At 47.4% G+C, this 14,308-nt stretch overlaps 1 protein-coding gene across 1 annotated transcript in view; it reads left to right on the forward strand.

The window, feature by feature from the left end:
* Positions 1 to 1,322: 1,322 nt before the first annotated feature.
* Positions 1,323 to 14,308, forward strand: part of MERTK (MER proto-oncogene, tyrosine kinase) — a 103,134-nt gene continuing 90,148 nt past the window's right edge. Inside the window, exon 1 of the mRNA XM_054575557.1 lies at positions 1,323 to 1,480. Coding sequence (XP_054431532.1) covers positions 1,396 to 1,480 — 85 coding nt within the window. The 5' untranslated portion in view covers positions 1,323 to 1,395. The remainder of the gene's footprint in view (positions 1,481 to 14,308) is intronic.

Below are 14,308 nucleotides of genomic sequence, written 5' to 3' on the forward strand. Positions count from 1 at the left end.
CAGAGTGGGTAGGTTTTGCCAACATTCTAAGTCTCTGTGGGCGCTATAAATGAAACTGGCAGTTTCTTCTGCCACTCCAACCCCCAATGGTTTTTACGGCCACAAGTATGAGGCTTTGTCTTCCCATAACTGGGACCCTGGGCTGCGCAGTCTGGCCTGGGTCTGAGATTGCTTGCTTTGAAGGAACACTTCTTGAATTTTATCCACCACATGTGAATGTGAGACTGCCAGCTCTGCCCTCTGTCATCTCTCTGTGCCACACTGTGTCCTCTCTGCCCAATCTCCTGACTCTGCCCCTCCTGCCCATCTGAGTGAATGTGGCTTTTTAAATCCTTGGTTGTCAGACTTCCATACAGTTTGACTTTTGGGCCATTCTGGGTGTTTTTTGTTTGAGGTTAGTTATGATTCTTGTGGTTGTGCAAGGAGGCGAAGCATGTCTACCTGTGCCTCCGTCTTGACTGGAAGTATAATATTAAAAATTTTCTTAAAAATATCTTTAGTATCTTTTACCCTGATACATCATAAATTATGTACTTTAGCTCTAATTAGCGGACTTAACATTATTTTCTGCTTTATGCTTAATTCTGTGATGGTCATCCTCATATAAGTATCCCTGAACATTTATTCAGGTGAGATTGGGCGCGTTGAGGGTGGTATGGCCATAGACTGAACATTTACTCAATTGTTTTAAAAAAGTTTCCTGCAAGTAAAATGTCTGTAATTCAAAAAGTACGCTTTCTAATCTCGGAATTTATAAATTAGGTTAGGTGGAATTCATTCACAGGTTCCTTGAACAAGTATCTATTGGGCGCCTTCTATGGGCCAGGCACTAGAAGCGCAGTGGACGATCCAAAGAGCATACAATGAGGACTGACTCATTTCCATCAGAGTCAAACCAGTTAGCACACAGGTACATAGCGGTGAAGTCAGTATCCGACTCTTAACACTCCTGCTCTGAGCCTTTCGTTGATATTCAGCGCTCGACCGGCACCCGGCTCTGCCTCCCGGGGGAACACGGGGTGCTAGCTCCTCCAAGCTGGGCAGGCCCCACAACTTTGGCTGGTGCCCCGGGCGCTCAGCTGGATTCCGGGGCGCCAGGAGACGGCCCCTTTCTCATCTCCACCTCGGCCGTGCCTCCCCGCGATGGGCCTCCATTCCAGTCCCTCTAGTTCTCCCTTCCTTCCTCTCAGATTCTGGCCGGCAGGTCCCCTTCATTCCCAAGGGCCGCCCCTGTGCTCTCCCGTTGGTCCCTCCCCTTCCAGGGTTCCGCCCCCTTCCAGAGCACGGCACCTCCCAGTTGCACTCCCGGCGCCTGCAGTCTGGCGCCAGACTGTGTAGCTCCGCTGGCCTGGCCGCCCGCAGGTTGGGAAGAATTTCCTGACCCGCGGCCCCGTGATGGGGCTAGCACCGCTGCCACCGATGCTGCTGTTGCTGCTGCTTCTGCTTCCTTGGCTCTTCGTCCTAGGGCTTTGGAAAGGCGGTGAGTGCGAGAGACCTGGGGTCTGTGAGAGGGGGTGTACGGCCGGGGGCTGGGGGCTGGAGGAGAGGCCAGGCAGAGTGGGGGAACTGAGCGAGAGGCAGGGGAGGAGGGCCTGTGTTGGGGGTACAGGAGGGTGCGCAGGGCGAGGCATCAGTAGACGGTGAGGGGGAGTGCGCCCAGCTACTGGGCAGGTTTGCAAACACCCACTTCTCCCACACCGTGTTGAGATCACAGGGCGCGCAGCAGACCAGAGCCCGGGCGCCGGACCGGCGGTGTAGGCGCCTTCCGTGGAACGGGCGGAGGTCACCGGCGACCCCCTTTCAGAGGGAAGGGAGTTTCGCTCGCGGAAGAGCTCTCAGTCCCCAAATTTTCTGCGAAGAGGACCGTGGTCGAAGGTCTGGGCAGGAATGCGGGGCGGGGGGGGGGGGGGGGAGGCGGGGGAAGCTCCCCTGGATCATTCTGCGCTGCTGGACTGCTTTGGCGGGAGCCCTGGGGGCCGCACACCCACCTTCCTAGGGACCGCGAGGCCCGCAGACGTGCAGGCTGCGGAGTTGGGGAGGCTGGTTGGGCCTGATGGACCAAGGCCAGAGCTGGGGAGGGGTGGCCTTCCGGCTGCTCTCACTGGGCCCCCGTGGGCAATACTAGCGCCCCTCTGCAGGACAGCCTGTGGGGTGCGGGTATAGAAGAACCGGAGCGCCTTCTGTATTCCTGTTATTGTCCGACAGGATATCGTCTAGGTTTATCGGGGTTCAGTCACATGTGCCTACAGGTATTCCAGTGTAGTTGCTGGCTGGATGAGCGCAGGCCGGTCAGCGATCCGCGGGGTGGTTCTGCACCCACAGCTGGTTCGCGGGTGAGGGATAAACAGGGTAGAAGTCTGATCTGGATCCACTTCTGGAAGGAGGGAGAAACTTAACCAGGCTTTAGCAAAAAGACAAAGAAGAGGGTGTGTGTGGGGGGGGGGGGGGGGTGTATGCCAAATAAACACATCCCAGGCATTTTTCCGTGGCTAGACTATTTCCATCCAGCATGCGGTTTTTTTTGACCACGAATATGGCTGATTCGCTTTCACCTATTAGAGTCAAGGTGTTTTTAAAAGAATGCCTGGGAAGTTCAAATTACAGTTAAGCAGTTTAGTTAAAACTTTTCCTTTGATGATTTCTTTTGAAAACTCAGTTGGTCAAATGAAAAATTAATTTTTAAATAGACTGTTAAAAAAGATTTTATTATTTTTAGATAAAGGGGAAGAGGGGGAGAAAGAGAGGGAGAGAAACACCCACCGATGTTGGAGGGAGTCATCCATAGGTTGCCTCTGGCTGGACCCCAGCTGGGAACTTGGCTTGCAACCCAGGCATGTGCTCTGATCTGGAATCCAATGTGCCACCTTTCGATTTGCAATTTGCCAGACGATGCCCAACCCACTGAGCCACACTAGTCAGGGTCAAATGAAAAATTGTTAAGCAGTGCCTATTTTTGACCATTAAATTACATGTAAGCAATTTATAATTTGGGGCAACGCAGCAATGTGAAATATCAAAAGCCAAAACCAATCAAAGAACTAAAACAAGCCTGTTCTCCACTCCCCCCCAAACCCTCAAAAATTTCTTCAGCCTTCCTGCCAGACCCATTTTTCATAATCTGCCAATCTGTTATTTTTCTTACTAGTGAGGGCTGGCCATAAATAGCCTTAGAAGTCATGAATGTAGTGAAAATATTGGAAAAGTAATGGAAATAATAGTTTTGGTGTAAGTTATTTAAAAAGAGAGTGTTTTTCTAAATTTTTAAAAAGTTGTAATAACAAACTTTTGTAGCTGACAGCTTTAGTCAGATAATCATCAAAGGTCTGTTAAAATGCACACAGCAGGAAGGATGAGACATTTCTTCATTTTTCTTCTTCTAATTTTGCTTTTTATCTTGAACTTACTTGGGAGATGTCTGACACTGTTAGACTTACCTTGTGAAAAAACTACAGACTGGGATTCTCACTGGAAGCCTTAGAGCAGAAGAGTGCTGTGGCGAAGGGATTCAAAACGGAAAATGAGACTGTCTAGTTTTAAGATTTTCATGTTGTGGGTCCAAGTGGTACCCTTTTAAGACAGGGTCTGGTATGCTGTGTGTGTAGACTCGATGCTGTGGAAGAATGGATAAATAGTTCACACCTACCCACCATTTTAACCCAGGAATACTCCCATCCCCATACACACAAATACCATCCTTCAAAGCTGTAGGCAGGCAGAAGTGAAACTGCTGACCCAAGGGTGTTTCAGTCTTCCCTGCCGATCAGTCTCTGGTGGGGGTGATGGTGAGCAGCAAAACCTGGCAAAGGGAGGTCCCTTTTGGGTGCTGGGAGAGGATAGAGGAGAAATGTAAAAGTAGGTGACAGTGAAGGCATTTCCAGAACCTGGCCAGTGACAAAGCTGTGTGTGCAGCTAAACTCAACCTTTAGAATGAATTGGGCTTTTAAAGCTCTTAAATGTTAGTGTATTCCTCCTAAACTGATGCTGTAACATACATTACAATATACCATCCACTTCCCAAGGAACACTTTAACCTGTCCTGTTGCTTACTGGCTTTATAACAATGTCCTGAAGTGCTTTCTGGAAGTAAGCAGGGCATATGTCACAAATAAATAATTTTCATTTTTATTTTTTTATTTGTAAAGATTTTATTTATTATTTAGAGAGAGGGTAGGGAGGGAGAAAGAGGAAGAGAAACATTGATTGGTTGCCTTTGGCATGCTTCCCAACTGGGGACCTGGCCCACAACCCAGGCATGTGCCCTGACTGGGAATTGAACCCACTACCTTTAGGATCACAGGCCAGTGCTCAACCCACTGACCTACACTAGCAGGGCCAAGTAGGTAATTTTTGGAAAGTTACTGTGATCCACTTTCTTTTTCTTTCCTTTTTTTTTTAATTTTTATTTTTCAGTATATTTTATTGATTTTGCTATTAAAATTGTCCCATTTTTTTTCTATACCCTCCCTTCCTTGAACATTCCCCCCACCCCTACCTGAGTTCATGTCCATGGGTCTACATATCAGTTCTTTGGCTTATCCATTTCCTATACTATTCGTAACCTCCCCCTGCCTATTTGGTACCAGTTATGCTTCTTATTCCTAGTATCTTTTCCCTTATTTTCCCCCCCTCTCCCTCCCCTCTGATCTCCATTTCTGTTATCCTGTTGCTGTTCTTGTTGTTTGCTTAGTTTGTTTTTGTTTTTTAGGTTCAGTCGTTGATAGTTGTGAGTCTGTTGTCATTTTACTGCTCATAGTTTTGATCCTCTTTTTTTTCTTAGATAAACTCCTTTAATTTTTCATGTAATAAGGGCTCGGTGTTGATAAACTCCTTTAACTTACCTTATCCAGGAAGCACTTTATCTGCCCTTCCATTCTAAATGACAGCTTTTGCTGGATAGAGTAATTTTGGATGTAGGTCCTTGCCTTTCATGACTTTGAATACTTCTTTCCAGCTCCTTCTTGCCTGCAACGTTTCATTTGAGAAATCAGCTGATAGTTTTATGGGAACTCCTTTGTAGGTAACTGTCTCCTTTTCTCTTGCTGCTTTTAAGATTGTCTACTTATCTTTAATCTTGGGTGATGTACTTATGATGTGTCTTGGTGTGGTCCTCCTTGGGTCCAACTTCTGTGGGACTCCTGAACTTCCTGGACTTCCTGGAAGTCTATTTCCTTGGACAGATTGGGGAACTTTTCCTTCATTATTTTTTCAGATAAACTTGTAATATCTTGTTCTTCCTCTTCTTCTGCACCCCTATGATTCAGATGTTGGAACTTTCAAAGTTGTCCCAGAGGTTCCTAAACCTTTTCTCATTTTTTTGAATTCTTGTTTCTTCTCTTTGTACTGGTTGAATGTTTATTTCTTCTTTCTGTTCCAAATCGTTTATTTGAGCCCGGTTTCATTCCCTTTACTGTTGGTTCCTTGTATATTTTTCTTTATTTTCACTTTGCAGAGCCTTCACTTTTTCCTCTGTTTTGTGTCAGTACTCAATCATTTCTGTGAGTATCCATATTACCAGTTTTTGAACTCCGCATATGATAGGCTGGCTATCTCCTCATCGCTTAGGTCTTTTTCTGGAATTTTGATCTGTTCTTTCATTTGAGCCATGTTTCTTTGTTTCTGCATACCTGTTACATTTTAAGGGGAAGGTCAGCCTTAGGTATTCGCTAGGGCGGGGCAACCCACATCTCTGTGTTGTCGTTTTGTATGTGGGGGAGAGGTCAGAGAGGGAACAATGTTGCCTGCTGGGCTCTTGGCTGGTTTTTAGTCACTCCCCAATCTTCCAACCCCCACATATGCAAATTGGGCCCTTCTGGTGCTGATTTGCGGGTGAGTGGGTTTGTGTATGTTCTAGGACCCTGTGGGTCCCTCCAGTGGACTCTATTATGAGACTGGGAGTTTCTCCCAGTGCTGCAACCTGCACAGGTTTTAACAGCCAGAAGTTTTGAGGCTATATTTCCCCGCCCTGGAACCCTGGATTGCATGGTCTGTCTCTTCTTCCCAGTTGCTCCTCCCAGCTTATCTGCACGGAAATGTGGGACTGCCCAGTCCACCAGCAGCTGCCTTGCTGCATGTCCTCTCTACCCCAGCTGCCCATCTCCGCCCCTCCTAACGGTCTGGATAAGGGTTTCTTTTTTAATTCCTTGGTCATTGGACCTCCATACAGTTTGATTTTCTGGCAGTTCTAGTTGTTTTTTGTTTTTAAATTGGTTGTTCTTCTTCTTTTGGTTGTGCAAGGAATGAATGCATATCTACCCTTGCCTTCATCTTGTCCACTTTCTTAAATCTGGTCTACTTTCTTAAGTCTGATCCACTTTTCTTAAAATGCTGAGTAGAGCACAATTATTTTTTATATTAACAATAATGAGATTTTTCAACCATATTTTTAGAAATAATTTCCAGATAATCCTAGGATTAGGGCCAGTGAGTTAGCAGCTGGAGTTGGTTCTGGACAGGTTGATGCGTTAGATGCCTTTGAATTGGGAATATGCTGCCAGGTGGACAGGCTGAGCCAGGACCTTTGTAAATGAACATGAGTAATGGCCATTTCCCACCTGCAAATGAACATGAGTTAACAGCCGATTCCCACACAGTAACCTGAATGAAGTACAAAGATTAGTCTGACTGGGTTGTCCCTTGTTTAGAATCCTCAGGTGGCTTTTCATTCCTTCCCAGGGTTTGTAAGGACTCACAGAGTCTCTCAGGCCTGTTGACTTGTTTCCAAAACAGAGGCAGTCAATGTGTGGGTTGCCTGTCATGCATCCCCTGCTGGGGACCCAGCCTGCAACCCAGGCACGTGCGGTGATGGAGAATCGAACTGGAAACCCTTTGGCTCGCAGGCCAGTACTCAATCCACTGAGCCTCACCAGCCAGGGCTCCAGTTGCCCCTCTTGTTCAGGATGCTTCAGCCACTGGGTTTCCTTCCTAGCGCTTTTGCAGTGGATGCGTCCTTTGGCTGACTCCTGCTCCAAGACCTATGCTTGCTGGCTCCTTCTGTTTTGGGTTTCAGCTCAGATGTTCTGAAGAGGCCTCCCCTCACGCCCTCACCATCCAGTCCTCTCTCTCTCTGTCTCTCTCTCTCTCTCTCTTTCTCTCTCCGTTTTTAGTTCCTAATGACACTTCTGACCTGGTGTTGGACGGCACAGTGCTGAGCCTGTCTCAGGTGCTTGGTTGGTGACTGTCGGGATAACGCCCAGAGCCCGGCCTCCCTGGCCTCACGTGTGCTCCTCGTGTCTCTCTCCCTGCCGTCTTTTCCAGAAACAGAATTGCAGCAGCTCCTGTGCCCTTTTCTGGTGGATGCAGGTGGAGGGGTCTTGGTTCATAGAAAAATCACCTTTCATTTCACTGTGATGCCGAAGTGACTTCATTACTAGAAAAGTTAGGACAATGAGAGAAAATAGATTTTTGGACTTTTATTAACCCCATTATAGCATATTAACATAGTCTATGCTCTCTTAACTCTTCCAGCTGGAAGAAAAAAAAAGTCAAAAGCTGAGATTTTTATGTAGAAAACACTTGATTTAGCAGCTCTTCACCAGGGATGGGTTGCTCAGCGCCCAGGCAGTGATAGCCCTGAGCGCTTTAACTTGGCCCATTGTCACAGATTTCATCTTAAGCCAGAGCACAAGACTATGGTTGATATGTGTCTCAGCAGGAAGTTAACGATTATAAAAACTGGAAAAAGCATTCACCTGAAATGAACTGCTTCACAGGGGCGTGGCTCACGGTCTGAGTAGCCATCAAGCCCACCCCTGCCCTGCCTGGCTGGCCTCAGTTTCCTCTCTGGTCAGCGGGACTCTCAGTTATCCACAGAGTTGTGGGGAGGATGAAATGAGCTAATGGCATGTAGTGAGTGCTGTAGAAATATTCGCCATTACTACCAATGATCTCTTCCATTCTTCTGAGCTCGATTTTTTTTAAAGGTTGTATTTATTTACTAATAGAATAAGAGGAAGTGAGGGAAAAGGAGAGGGAGAAACATCGATCAGTTGCTTCTCTCATACACCCTGACCGGGGACTGAACCTGCAACCCAGGCGTGTGCCCTGACTGGAAATTGGACCAGCAACCCTTGGGTTCCTGGGCTGAAACTCAACCAACTAAATGATCCTGGCCAGGGCCAATATTGGTTTTTAATTTTTATTTATGGATTTTTAGAGAGAGGAAAGGGGTTGGGAGAGAGACAGGGATAAACATCGATATGTTGTCCTGCTTATTTATGTATTCATTACTTGATTCTTATATGTACGCTGACTGGGGATTGAACCCATAACCTGGTTTATTGGGGCAGAACTCTAACCAACTGACCTACCTGGCCAGGGTGAGCTCAAATTTTGGGGTAATTGTTTTTATCAGGAGAGACCGAGTTAGAGGGAAAGTTTTTGTTCTCATTGAAATGTATCCTAAATTGCACCTCGAACTATGAGGGCAGAACTGTGGGCCCATCCTCCTCTGTTCCCTCTGGGGCAAGGCTGTGGGGTGTCCGTCCTGAGTTCTGAGTCCTGGCTGTGTTCTTTAGGATTTTGTTTCCCGGTATTTCCCTTGCAGAGCCCACACTTGTCACGGATGGGCAAGGCCTGCCCTGCCCGCCCCGTCCTACCGCCCCCTTACATTCACTTGCTGAATTCAGACTTAACTCGGTCCAGGAATAGCTTCCTGTCATGTGCTTCTCTGGGAGGTTAAAAATGAAGGCCAGTTCCTGCTCTACTCTCCCACGTAACTGCGCCAACTGTGGGTGTGGTTTTTGTTTTGTTTTTTGTTTTTGAGTGTAAACATCCAGATATTTCCTTTTTACCAGCCAAAACTAGGTTTATCAAGTGAAGTCTTTTGGCTGCAGTGGATGGAAAAGACAGCTTTGTTTCTTAAATCAGCCTCTGTGTACCTGCCTGGTATGCACGTGCTTCTGCCTGGTCTGTCCATGCCTGGTGTGCATGTGCCTAGTGTGCATGCCCAGGTGCCCTCCTGACTGGATACGTACCGTTGGCGGCAGGCGTGAGCCGGCCTTTCGGTGTACCTGGGGAAGCCCTGATCTGCCTCTCACACCCTAGCCATTTGCTGACACCTGACAGAAAGGGAACCTGTTCCCTCTCTGTACCCCTTCCTCGTTCGGGCCAACTGTCTCAGCCTGGCAAGGGTTGGGAACCCTGTCAGGATCTTGCACAGGAGCTGACTCCCACGTTCTCCCTTTGAGGAGGCCTGAGTTGGCTTCATCCGAACTGTGGCTTTGAACTACACGTGAGGAAGATTCTTGGCTGCAGCCAAGGCCCAGGTCCTTCCCACTTCTGTGAGACCATGCAGCCGGCAGCCCTTCCGTGGTAGCTGTGTCGTTCCCACTCCCTGGGCCTCTGTTATGCAGCAGGACCCAGTGGGCCCAGCTGCATGCAGGTCCTGGATTTTAAAGTGACAAAGGAAGGGTAATTGTGCCTTCCACATTTCGCTGAGAAACTTACATTCAATTCTGAAGCATTTTATTTCATCCTTTTGCCTCATTTTATCAGCCGCCAGTGCTTCCTTCTTTACTTAAAGGTAAAATGGATTTTTCCATCGAGTCTGGGGGTGGCAGGGGTGGGAGAAGGAGCAGGGGTTGGGGGGCAGAGGGAGGGAGGGAAACCAATGCTGACTTCATTATTGGACAAGGTCACATAAGAAATTGTTTACAGCAAAAGCTAAGAATATTTGAGAGACTTACTTGGAGAAAACCCATTTCATATCTCAGTGTGTGGGGTTTGTTTTTATGCTCTTGTGTTTCTCTTTGTACTCAGTCAGTCATTAGTGGTGTCTTGGATATTTCTTGGTCCTTCAAAGGGGCTGCCTAGCATCTGCCGAGCCGCCTAAGGCCCCAGCAAGGTCCGTCACGGGGGTGGTTCCTGCCCTGGCTGCTTTGGGGAGGGGCCCATCCTCGGGACTGAGGTAGCAGGCCGGCACCTATAATCAGCAAATGGGACAGATCTTTCTTTTCGGAGGAGGGGTGTCCAGTTACCTTCACATTCAGGAACGGCAAACACCTCATTTAGACTTTGTCTTAGCTGCAGTCTTGCATCTGGTGAGACCCAAGGGAAAGCTTTGCTTATTGGGGAGAAGCAATTGCTTTGCTATTTTAAGCCTTAGGGATTGTTAAAGTTGCTAGTAGACTGGCCTCATTACGGTTTTGGAAAATGATGGTTTTTAGAAGTCAGAGCAGGGTGTTTTGGTGCAGAATAGTCCAACAGGGACCCAGCCTTGCTGAACGTGGTTTTCCATCCAGAACTGACCGCCCCACGCACGGCCAGCTGATTCGTCTTAGTGCCTCCTTTGCAGCCACACCTGCAGGCGAATTTCCACTCACGCCTGGATGGCTGTCCCCACACAGGAAGGGGGAAGCAGCCTGTAAGGCTATTTACAGCTCTGTCATGTGATGTGCAGATTTATGGATGAGAACACTGTTCTTTGAAAGTTTTGGAGCAAAGAAAAAAGGAAGCTCATTAGGGTTAGCATTAGATCTGAAGCATTAGTTAGAAAAAAAGCCAACCACTTCGGTAGTCCAGAGATGCACCTTCTCATCCCAGGTTTGATGTGAGCTTGGAGGACAAGGAGAGAGTCAATGAGGAAGCTCTTCATAATAGAGATGCCCAGGCCCCACCCAGGACATGTGGACTCAGTCTTTGGGGTGCACATATCATTACCCTCCACAGATGCAGCGCATCTGATTCCTGGGTAGAGGTGGAGACGCTCACACGCCTCCCCACGCCACCCTCCCCCCGCCTAGCTTAGGACCTGGTCCTAAGGGTAGAAATAAGATAGTTTTGTTTACCCAAGGAAGGTGGTAAGTCTTTGACCAGGGTAACAGCTACAGGACTTGACAGTCCCTCAAGCCAAGTGCCCTTATGCTATTTCGACTGACAGGTAGAAGGAAGGTGGGGATCTCTCGTGGGGGCCACTCAGCGAGGGACCCACCATTGGTATCCGGTGGGTCAACCAGGAAACATAAAGACCAAACTTTCTCTTTTTACCATTATGTTTTTTTTTTCTCACCTATTCTTTTTCTTTATATTCAAATCTTGTTATAAAATACTCAGGGTACACAAAAGGGCATTAAGGGAATAAAACGCCTCTGTACTCACCACCCAGCATAAGAACCAGCCACCCACAGTACAGGGGCTGTGCCCCTTCCTCCCCTCTCCACTCTCATCCTCTCCCTCCCCTCCCCCAGAGAAAACCACTTCCCCACAGTAGGTGCTTTAATTCCCAGGCGTCTCTTTTTCCTTTGACCAGACAAAATTGTACTGGCACCACTCTACACTGTGGTTTTACAGCATGTCAGTTCGGGTTTCCATTTGGCTGCGTGTAAGAGAAAAACCTCACTTGAGTGAACCAAAAGAGAGGTGTTTCTCTCATTTGACAAGTAGTCTGAGGGCAGCCAGGCTGGGATTGGGACAGAGGCTCTGGGCTGTGGCCGGGGACCTGGCTCCTCCTGTCTCGTTATCCTCCATCTTTAGTCTGTGGTGTTGGAGCTCACTGCCTCGGAAGGGCGGCTGCAGCTCTGGGCGTTTGATTTGCATTCCAAGCAGAAGGAAGCAGGAAGGACAAAAGACAAACTTTTATCCCAGCTGAGCCTGTTTTTTTCTTTTAAGATTTTATTTATTTATTTTTTAGAGAGAGAGGAAAGGAAGGAGAAAGAGGGACAGAACATCAATGTGCAAGAGATACATGGATGGGCTGCCTCTCGCACGCCCCCAACTGGGAACCTGGCCCACAGCCCAGGCGTGCGCCCTGACTGAGAATCAATCCAGCGACCTTTCTCTTTGCAGGCCGGTGCTTAATCCACTGAGCCACACCAGCCAGGGCCAAGCCTGTTCTTTTTAGGACACAAGAGGACGATAGCTCTTTATTTTTAATTTATTTATTTTAGAGAGAGAAACATCGTTCTGCTGCCCCACCTGTTTATGCACTCACTGGTTAACTCTTGTCTGTGCCCTGATCGGGATCAAACCTGCAACCTTGGCGTGTTGGGACGATACTCTAACCAGCTGAGCTTCCCAGCCAGGGCAAGACGGTGATAACTTTATGTGAAGCTCCATGCTACAGAGTTGTGCATACATTTCCCCAACCACTTCAGGCTGCAGGTAAGAGTGCAAATCAAATGCGTTAGCTAGACAAGTTGTTACACTGAGTGAGATTGGGTCCCATTTGTAGGAAAAGGGGGTATATGAACATTGAGTGAGATACTTAGCAGCTGTTGTCATGTGCATATTATATAGTTTTACATTAATGGTGTACTTTCTTCTTCAGCTTGGTTTTTCATTCTATGTTAAGTTTGTTAGATTCATCAGGGTTGAAAAGTGTTGCCCTAGTTCATATATCTTCATAGGCAAATATGTGAATATATCATAGTTTATTTATTCAGTCTCTTACTGGGCATTTCGATTTTTCTAAGTTTTTATATTGCAACGAACATTCTTCTTTTTAATCTTTTCTTTATAGAGGTTTAATTTGCTATAATAAAATGCACAGGTTTTAAGTGTTGAGTTTGATGAGTTTGACAAGTATGTGTCAAAACCACTACCCAAGTCCTGGCTCAGTGGATTGAGCACTGGCCTGCAGACTTTGAAAGGTCACTGGTTCAGAGTACAAGCCTGGGTTGCAGGCCAGGTCCCTGGTTGGGGCTGTGTAAGAGGCACCTGATCAGTGTTTCTCTTAGTCTCTTTCTCCCTCCCTTCTCTTCTCTCTAAATAAATAAAATCTTTAAAAAAACAAGAACAAAAATACTGACAATGGTGGAAAGAAGAGGAAGGGACTAGACAAAGAACATGTATGAATGACCCACGGACATGGACAACAGAGTGGGAACCGACTGTGGAAGAGGCGGGTGGGGTGGGAAGGGCGGGGGAGGGTAAAGGGGGAAAAATTGAGACAGCTGTAATAGAAAAACTTGATTAAAAAATAAAATAAAATAAATTTTAGTAAAAAAATTAATAAAATGAATAATTAGGAAAAAAAATGAAAATTAAAAAAAAACAACAACACTACCCAAGTTAAGCCATGAACTTTCTTAACTTTCTTGCATGTCTCTCTGTGGCCAGAGCAGGTCTCTAGGGCCCAGAATGCTGAGTTGTATAGTTGTAGGTTATGTGCAATTTCAGCTTTGTTACATATTGCCGAATTTGTTATTCAGCAGGGAGAAAAGGCTACTTTCTGCACATCCCTTATGCAAGTTATTGCAGTGAAAGATCTGGACTGAGGTCTTTCTTCCCAACAATATTCTAACAGGCCTGGTGTCACCTTAGGGTAGCTTGTGAAGCAGGCCGATGCCCTCCCAGGCTGATCAGCCAGTGGCTGTCCTCACCAGAGCTGCCCACACACGGGAGTCCTCTTCTGCTCAGCCCCAGAACGAGCCACAAGCCAGGGCTCCAGGGCTGGGGCCTGTACATGGCTGCATGGTGAGGGGCGTGGGGCTGTGAGCGTCGCTCCTTCCCAGGTGTGCAGACCTAGCCAGGTCAAATAGCACCTGTGAGCATCAGGCTCCTCCGCCATGAACTGGGGAGAGGGCTACTCCCTTCCCTTCCCAAGACTGTGTGGGTGAAGGGCTGGAGGAGCATGAGTGTGGGGGTGGGGTAATGCAGGTGCTGGGTCCTTTGCCTCTTAACCCAATAGACCATATTGAACATATTTGGATTTTTAAAATGAAACTTTGAATTTTGAGATCATATTAGCTTCCCATGCTGTTCCTAGCAAGAAGGAATACAGCGAGCTCCCAGGCGCCCTCTCCCTAGTTTCCCCCCAATAGTAACGTCTTAGGAAACTCAAGGAAGATGCCACAGCCAGGATAGTTCTATGGGCCCCGTCGACACCAGAATGCTTCCATCACCGCCGGGATCCCTCAGCTGCCCTCTGTAGCCACACCCACTTCCCTCTGACCCCACCGCCTCCTTAACCATGACAGTCACTACTCTGTGTTCCACTTCTATAATTCTGTCATTTCAAAATGGTATATAAGTGGAATTATACTGTATTACTTTCCCTTTTGCTGTCATGAAAATTTACCAAAACTTAAAACAACAAAAACTCCCAGCTGTGTAGGTCCGAAGTTGGCCCCGTCTCACTGGGCCGAAATCCAGGTTTTGGTGTTGGGCAGGGTGTGTTTTCTTGCCGTGTCCAGCTTCCGGGAGTTGCCCATTCCTCACATCATGGCCACCTTTTCCATTTTCCCAGCCAGCAAGTGTGGGTTGGTCCTTCTGCCTCTGCATCATCTGACTCTTAACTCTCCTTCCTCCCTCTCTCTTCAAAGGCCCTTGTGATTGCACATCCTTCTCACCATTTGGAGTCGTCACGGTTGTT

The sequence above is a fragment of the Pteronotus mesoamericanus genome, unplaced genomic scaffold (assembly GCF_021234165.1).
Source record: "Pteronotus mesoamericanus isolate MK-2021 breed Mesoamerican mustached bat unplaced genomic scaffold, CSHL_Meso_final contig_311, whole genome shotgun sequence".
In the NCBI taxonomy this organism is placed as follows: domain Eukaryota; kingdom Metazoa; phylum Chordata; class Mammalia; order Chiroptera; family Mormoopidae; genus Pteronotus; species Pteronotus mesoamericanus.